Raw genomic sequence first — 8,866 nt, forward strand, 5'->3', positions numbered from 1 at the left:
AATTAAAGATTTATTTATTTATTTTTATTTTTAATTTTTGTTTTGTTTCTTATCGTATTTTTTATTTGCTTAAATAAAAGAGTGAGTTGATCACTCGACCAACCCAAGTTAGATATTACTAAATCCTCACTTTTAAATTAACGGTAATTAATTCGTGATTTTATCAGATTACCTATTGCTTTACGTTACTTTTATTCATAGACATTGTATCTAATTATCTATTTATGTATGTATCATTTTCAAGTAGCCCCTTTTCCCACACCCTAAAATTTGGTTAAAAAAAAACTAACCCTACTCTCGTTACTCACTCAGTCACTCACACACACTCAGTCACTCACACAAACTCACTCACAGCTTTGTCACTCTCACCTCACGCCATTGTCACTCCTCGCCGTCGCCGTTTGCCTATGGTTCGCCACTTTGGCCTCTCGTTACCTCTGTTCGCCTGTGATCACAGGTAATGTGTTCATCAAACCCTCTATTGCTCCCACCAACGTTAGTTCCGTCTTTGATATAGATCAAACAACCACCGCTGTGCCAATTCCGAACAGGATGATCGTCGCTTCCGCCTCCTCTGCTTGGAGATATTCTCACTACCGGTGATCACTCTGAGTTCGGCATTCCTCCCTCTGCATAATTTCTTTCAGCTCGACGTGCCTTCCAACACAGCCGGTAAATTTTTTCATGAACTCTTACGGTTTGCGATGTTTTTTGAATTTTAATCAATCTATTTTTTGGTAATTTTTATTTAGGGTTTGCAATGTTCCCTAATTTTAATTTGAGTTACAGTTTTGTCCTAATTTTAAATTTATGATCAAAGTAATACTTAGTTTGTGTTGAGTCTTGTTTGAGTTGGTTACTTGGTTGAGTCATTGAATTGTGTTTTGAATTTTGTCAAACATTGGTAATGAATTTTGGTGACGAGTTGTATTCTGAGTTCTGGAACTTTTGATATTTTCAATTGTTCATTTCTTTGTGACTGTTTGTTGTCTTTTCTGTTCTTTAGTGAATTTCTGAACTCATATTTTTTAGGTTCATATATTCAGTGCGTGGTTCGGTTCTAGAGATAGTACATTCTGGAGAACTCAGCAATGCAAAATATATCACCGAGATTTTATAGTATATTTTCTGTAGTTTCTTTAAATTTATCTTCCCATCATTCGAACTTGCAAATACTTTTTTCTTCTTTATTATTATTATTATTGTTGTTGTTGTTGTTGTTGTTGTTGTTGTTAAGAACCCAAACTTTCCACTTTTGTGCCTTCTATTTTCATAGATATATAATGTGAGGATATTTGATATTCCTGTCTTACTTTTATTTCTTTCAAACTTTTTTTATTTATTTTGGGCTTAATTATTTGGGTATGGTAGTTTCTTCTGCAGTGCATTTGAATTATCTTAATCTTAATGATATATGTTGATTGTTAATAGGGTGCAATCCTTTGATCCATGTAGCCGATCCTATCTAAGTGGGATAAGGCTTTCTTGTTGTTATTGATTGAAACTTTCATATGCGTTAGTCATGCTCTTTTTCTTTTTCTCTCTTTTCCCCCCCTCCGTATGCATCTTTGTTTAATGTGATTGATTTAGTCTAGAATTTTGAATGTTAACTCAGTGGAGGCTATATTGCTTGGTTCCCAACAGTCAACACTACCTGGGGATGCTTGGCACAAACTTTTCTAATACAAACCTCTCTTGTTAGTTGTCACCCATATGGGAGGAGGAAATTTAAGTCTTCAAGATGAGAATAATAAACAAAGAAGTAAGGAATAATTTGATTCTCAATTTTGTTGTGATGTTCTTGTTATTTCTTATCAAAGATATACATTATGCTTTCTGTAGGATGTGAAAGCAAGAGTAACTTAAACTTTGTTGTTTTTGGTCGGCATAAACTCTTATATCCAATCTGCATTATTTAGTGATTATGTATCTTGGCGTTAGTGCATGTCTTTGCAAGCTAAAGTTTATAATTTTATATCACTGTCTATGAAAATCTTGCTAAAAGTCCCCCAACCCCTCTCTTTGTTGGCCGAATACAACATGAGCTATATATTAAATCTGTTTTTGACGGCAAAATCTTTTTTTATGATGAAAAGCTTATGTTTTCATGCAGGGAAACACAGAACTGGGTTTCGTTCTTGTTCTGTTTTCCCCCCTGCCGTTTTGAACCCGTTTTATTTATCTTTCTTTTGTGATTTTTTTTTGGTGTTCTTGGCTTCTTGCCAAAATGTTCTTTTTATGTCATATGAGACTCTGAATAGCAACAACATTGTATGATCAGTCTCCAACAATGGCGGTTGGTGTCGTGAAGTGTAATTACATCAGAAAACGCAAAAGAGCATCATTGAAGCAAAAACTTCTTCTTAATGAGAGAGTTGAGGTAATCATGATGAATTCCTTTTATCCCCAATAAAAACATAATCTTTTCTGTATTTGAGTACCTGATGTCATGATGTTCTCTATTGTCTGTTTTTCCTTTTTTCCCTCTTAATGGAATTGCACTTTTTTTTCGGTATATATGTTTCTGGTATTTTGTTATGTTAATTTCACACTTTTCTGTTTCTTTTTCTTTGTATTATGTGTTTAATGATTTTGTATCCTGTTTCTTAGTTTGATTACCATGAGGGTTTATCACAGAACGTTTTACTTATACCTTGGATTTGTTTGTTTGGTTTCAATGTAACTGAATATATCCATTCTGCATTCTGTTGAAATCTTAGTCATTCGTGCAAGTACAAAATTTTGGCACTGTTCATGGTTGACTCACCTTATTGGAGTCAAGTCATCACATTCATTCCCTTATTATCACTTATTCATTTTCGTTTAAAAAAATTATTTTGTGGTGAAAAATTTTGAAAATTTGGCTTCTGAAATTCTGTCCAAAATATTCAAAATTTTAATTAATTAATCATTCTAATTTCTTTTGATTTTATTATCTTTTTCAGGTAAGGAGTGTGGAAGATGGGTTTATGGGGTCATGGCACCCAGGTACAGTTATACATTGTGGCAAACAAAAGCGTCATGTGAGGTATGACAATGTATTGGAAGATGATGGATCAAGCCATGTTGTTGATGTGGTTGCTGTTTCACCTGTTGTGGATGGTGTTAGTGTTTCAGATTCTAATGTTGAGCGTGGCTACATTAGGCCAATGCCTCCGATGTTTGAATTTGGTGGATGGGACCTCCCATTTGGACTTTGTGTCGACGTAAGTTACCAAGAAGCATGGTGGGAAGGTGTTATTTTTGATCACTGCAATGGAATGGATGAGAGGAGGGTGTTCTTCCCTGATTTGGGTGATGAGATGAAAATTGGGATCCATCATTTGAGGATGACTCATGATTGGGATGAATTTGCCGACGATTGGAAGCCAAGGGGGAACTGGGTTTTTCTTGAATTGGTAGAGGAGTGTGAGAGGTTGTCCTATGTTGCTGTCTCAGTGAAGCAGATTTGGTATGATGTGAGGGTTAGGAAGGAGTTTGAGAGCCTTATTAGGGATTGGACTTGTGATGAGAAGGAATTGTGGAGAGATCTTGTTATGGAGGTAGCTGGTGACTACTATGCTCTCACATTGCAAGACATTTTGCCAGCATTAAAAATTGATTTCTTGGAAGAAACTCCAAGAACCGAGTTAGTTGAGCCTACTGCTATTGCTGATAGTGATGATGTTCCCACTAATGCATTTGGTTCTTGCACAGGAATAACTGATGTCTCTGAGGAGAAAGGTGACTCCGCGAATCTAATGGATTGTGATCAAAACTCTGGTAGCATCGATCATATTCAAGAGGAAAACAATATAGATACTTTGATTGCTGGGGCCTTTGACGAGCAAAATATGTCAGAGTTAAATGTGAATGTACCTGAGGAGGAAGATGTGAGGTCAAGAGAACCGATATCTCCAATTCAGCAAATATTTCCTGAAGATCAAAAGGAAACTTCCAGCCATAGACATGTTCGTTCACCTGTGCTTTGGAAACCTTTGGTGTTGTCAGAAGTTGAATTCTGTCCTGAGGTTATTAAGCAATACACACTTGGATGTGAGAGCAAGAGGGTTAGGGAACTCTTGAAGACAAAAGTGAGAAAACATCTTGCTTATATTGGATGGACAATTGAGGTGACTGAAGACAGGTATTTTGCTGGGCGATACAGATACAGATACAAGCCACCTGGTGAACAAGGCACAAAATTTTACACTTCAATTGCCAAAGCTTGTAGATATATTAAGCAAAATGAACCTCTGGTGTCCCAAAATGACCCGGGTAGGATGCATGATATGGTCGATAGTAGCATTCTACATCTTCTTTCTGATCAATCGCGTAGCAATCGGGTTGATGATGCTTATAATTCTACGGTGGCGTCTTCCTCTTCTGCGAAAGTTGTAGTTGAACCTGAATTTTGTCCGGAAGCTGTTGTGAAATATTACTTGCATGCATTAGAGAATCGCCATGCTGATAAAAGGAAATGGAACTTGAAAGCAAAACAACATCTGTTAGCAGAAGGATGGGTTTTTGACTATCCAACTGAGAAACGGAGGAGAACATTGTACAAGTCTCCGAAAAATCAGACTTTGGGAACACTTCAAGGTGCTTGTAGGCTATACATTAAAGAAAGTATTCCCAAATGGACAATTTCCAGCATGAGACCTATGCATCTCTCTGTTGGTAACGAAGAAAGTGTTCATAGTGATGATCTATTACGTTGTGTCTCACAATTGGTTCAAAGGGAACCTGAATTACACAATGGTTTGCCAGTGAGTACTTCAAAAGGGAATGGGAATGAAAACAATCCTCGCTCGAAGAATTCAAAGAATAGCTCCCGAAAGCGCCATAGGAATGGAGTACCTACACGGGTGCTAAGATCAAGCAAAAGGGTGCAGAAAGTGCTTGCCCCTGGATTCTTACACCAAAAACCTCAAAATATTTTGTCTTGGTTAATAGATAACAACATCTTTTCGGCAAAGTGTAAGGTCTATTTCAGGGAAAAACGTGGCAAGAATTCAATCAAGGCTGAGGGGCGCATAGGTCGTGATGGAATCAAGTGTTGCTGTTGTCAAGAGATATACAGTCTTTGTGGCTTTGCTAATCATGCTGGTTCCAATAGTAACCACAGACCTTCTGCTAGTATCTTCTTGAAAGACGGTCGCTCGCTACTGGATTGCCAGATTCAAGTAATGCATGAAAAAACGAAGGAGGAGAAAACGGAGAAACAATCAAATGATCTTTGTCGAGGGGAAAACGACAACATTTGTTCTGTGTGTCAATATGGGGGTGAACTTATCTTGTGTGATCAATGTCCTTCTGCATTTCATATGAGTTGTCTAGGTTTGAAGGTAAGTTACTGTTTTTCATTCTCAAGCATGCAAATATCTAGTGCTATCTTGTTGCTGTATTCCTTTCCCATCTTTTTTCTTGTGATTATTTAGTTCAGTACTTCTATACCAATAAGCTGGCTTCATTCTGCATGTATAGGTAATTCCTGGTGGTGACTGGTTTTGTCCATCATGTCGATGTGGAATTTGCAGCGAAATCAAGGGGGATAAGGGCAAACAATTTCTTAATTGCATTCAATGTGAACGTAAATGTGAGCTTATATGTTTATTTACTTCAATGTTCCACACATACATGTATGTCTTTTTTTTTACTTTGTTAGTGTGCAAACAACATAATTTTTTATCTTATTGTGTTTGTTATTCCTTTACAGATCATCTTGAGTGCTTGAGAAATGGAACAGTAGATAAATTAAGACGTATGGCAAAATGGTTCTGTGGAAACAAATGTGAACAGGTATATTTTATGCTCCCCCCTTCTCTTTTCTTCCCTTTATTAAGCAAAAAAATTAATTGTATTTTGCTTGAAGTATTGGTGGTTCTGCTTTGTCTATCTCCAAATTGATTGTTCTTTCTGTTTTCTTGTATTTATTATGATTCAACATTTCCAGGGAGCATTGCTTTACCATTTTATGTTGATACTAACAGTATTATCAAAAACAATTCCACATGAGATTTTATAGAGTTAATGCTTCCTTCTAATATGGGGATCAGATCTTATTTTCTTATGCACTAATTCAGGTCATGCCTGCTTTCATATATGGATCAATAGATCTAGCTAGTCAACAATGGATGCTTTTATAGATGATAGTCAAGTTAAAGACGCAAGTAATTTTTAATGTTAGATTATATTTTGCAAGATATTCTTTTCAGACATTGGTTTCACTATACATTTTCTTCTGTCTATTTTTTCACAGATATACACCAGCCTGCATAAACAATTAGGAAAACCAATTGCAGTGGATGCAGACAATCTAACTTGGACATTGATCAAGTCTGTTGACTCTGAGAATTGTGATGTTGGTTCTGCTAAAGACAAATACTTGGCAGAGAATTACAGCAAACTCAATATTGCACTTTCTGTGATGCATGAATGCTTTGAGCCCCTACAGAACCCTTCCTCTAGCAGAGATCTCATGGAAGATGTCATATTCAGCAGATGGTCAGAAAAAAAATCTTTTCCAATTCCTGTTCATCCTAATTTATTAGGATTCCTTGCACATGGATGTTTGTGTTGAATCAGAAAATCTGCTAATATGTGTAACCTTCCGTAAATCATAACAAAAGATGTAACTCCTTTTCGTAAATTTGATATATTATAAGCTTTTTCTCTTTTATATATAATTAGTGCAAAATATGCAGGTCTAGATTTACCATTCAGGATAAGTTCACTGTATTTTCATTAATACACTTATACATATATCCTAAATAACAATTATCCTGGGGTAACTTAAAAGTTCTAAAATGTTGAAAGTTTTTGGTCTTCCTGATTTCAGCAATCCTTATGTTCTATCTTATTGTGGAAAATTACAACTGTGGATGGCATAATGAATACGAGTTAATTCTTGAAGAGTTTTGAACTGCAAGTATTTGTGTAATGGTTGTCAGGGAATTGATATTAGCTAATCTTGGTAGGAGATTCCTAGTTATTACATTGTTTTTTTTTCCTTCATTTAGAATGAGTGGTTAACATGAATATTTTATTTCCTTGCATTCATCCCTTTTCGCACTGACAAATTTGTTCAGAAGTTAATGTATATATCTGTTTCTTAAGTTTTGCCACAATTTATTCATGTATTCTCTTGAAAAATGCCTGATGTATGCGCTTTGAAAATTTTCAGGTCTGAGCTTAATAGAACGAATTTCCAGGGTTTCTACACTGTACTTCTTGAAAGAAATGAAGAACTGATAAGCGTGGCAACTTTTAGGTGATCATAGGATGCGCTTTTTCTAATTTTCAAGTAATATAGGGTGTGTTTTTGTTGCATTTTTATAATCATTTTACCTTGCATTTTAATTGTTAGGGTGTATGGAGAGAAGGTCGCAGAAGTACCACTTGTAGGTACGAGATTTCAGTACCGTCGACTTGGAATGTGTCGCATTTTAATGAATGAACTTGAAAAGGTAACCTCATATATATGAATTTACTCTTTTCCTTATTTTCCATAAAGTATGCAAGCAAAACTATTACCAAGTTTGATCCAATTTTATTAATTTTCACATATACGGTATATTAGCTTGTCATCATTACAGATTCCACCCTGCTTCATTAGCATGAATAGGGTACATAAAGAGGAAGAATAACAATCTACAAGAAGTCACAACCATACAAAATTTTATTCTTTTCTATAATCAACTTCAACTTATCCTACCCTTTGTTTCCAAGATAAGTTTTTTTTCTCTTTCAATATTTCAGTTCATTTGTAATAGAAATTAATGTAAAACCACCAAGTCTGTCATAGATTGTGAGTTATGTAAAATAGAAAGAATTATTTGCATCTATTATCTGTATTATTAAAAGTCATTAACTCTATTTTTCTCAATTTTTTTCTATTATGATAATAATCATTTTATTTCAGATTCCATATTTTGGTCATCTTTTGCTTCTTTTTTTTTCCCCCCTCCAGTTTCTTACCTTAAGTTTTCTTCACTCAGATGCTCACACAGCTAGGGGTGGAGAGGCTAGTTTTGCCTGCTGTTCCTGGTGTGCTCGAGACATGGACGAAATCTTTTGGCTTTGACCAGATGACAGAATTCCAAAGATCAGAGTTTCTGGACTACACTTTCCTAGATTTTCAAGGAGCCATCATGTGCCAAAAGCTATTGGGAAAGGAGAGTCAATCTCCGGATTCAGTTATAACAAGAGGTTTGTAACTCGTCACGATATCTTGTTACTGTAAATGAGATGACTATGTACATTTCTCAACAACTGAATTATAACTTTGGTGATTCATATTACAGAGATCCTGCCAGCATCAGGCTCTGTTAAATGTAAAATTGATTTTGAAAAGTTCAGTTCTGGATCTGATGAAGTATACCAAGGAGAGGAAACTGATGAAAGTAGAATGACAGATGTACAAATGGTGGAGTACGTCTCGCTGTTGTCGACGATTAAACAAGAAAACAAATCTTAATAAAGGGGTTGTGAGAAGTTGTAGTGATAGAAGATTTGATGGGGATGGGTGGAATGGGGAAATAAATAAGTAGCATTTTGCAATTAGCATGCATGTTTTATAGAGTTGTAGCTGCACAATTCTTTTTGAGGTCTTCAACTGAAGTTCATCATGTGTTTTTGGGATTCTTTTTTAGGGGAGAAATAAATACATTTAGTTTTCACTTTTCATAACATGTTTACAAATTATTGAAAGTTTAGTTAGGCCTTGACACAGTTACTAGTTTATTGTTTGATTTTGTCATGAGATTTTGTATAGAAGTATGGCAAACTGAGCAAATATGCCGACTCTCTTAGCTGATATTGGAAAATGGTTGTAATTTTGAGGCATGAGTAATTTGGTATTAGAATCCAAAGATAATTGTGTTCA

At 35.5% G+C, this 8,866-nt stretch overlaps 1 protein-coding gene across 7 annotated transcripts; it reads left to right on the forward strand.

Moving 5' to 3' along the window:
- The first annotated feature begins 306 nt into the window (after positions 1-306).
- Positions 307-8,866, forward strand: LOC112783252 (uncharacterized). Of its 7 annotated transcripts, none has more exons than XR_011878732.1 (12): positions 307-457; positions 552-672; positions 1,616-1,762; positions 2,282-2,380; positions 2,946-5,327; positions 5,467-5,578; positions 5,699-5,781; positions 6,242-6,486; positions 7,166-7,252; positions 7,349-7,448; positions 7,562-8,190; positions 8,286-8,866. XR_011878732.1 is itself a non-coding variant. In XM_025826098.3 (12 exons), exons 3-12 carry the CDS (start codon positions 1,742-1,744, stop codon positions 8,456-8,458), a joined length of 3,513 nt encoding a protein of 1,170 aa, XP_025681883.1. In that variant the 5' UTR covers positions 307-457; positions 552-672; positions 1,616-1,741; the 3' UTR covers positions 8,459-8,866. The 7 variants fall into 7 exon arrangements, 5 of the variants coding, with proteins under 5 accessions (XP_025681883.1, XP_025681884.1, XP_025681885.1 ...); XR_011878731.1 differs by having other exon boundaries at positions 7,578-8,190; XM_025826098.3 differs by having other exon boundaries at positions 7,980-8,190.

This window comes from Arachis hypogaea, chromosome 20 (assembly GCF_003086295.3).
Source record: "Arachis hypogaea cultivar Tifrunner chromosome 20, arahy.Tifrunner.gnm2.J5K5, whole genome shotgun sequence".
Classification (NCBI taxonomy): Eukaryota; Viridiplantae; Streptophyta; class Magnoliopsida; order Fabales; family Fabaceae; genus Arachis; species Arachis hypogaea.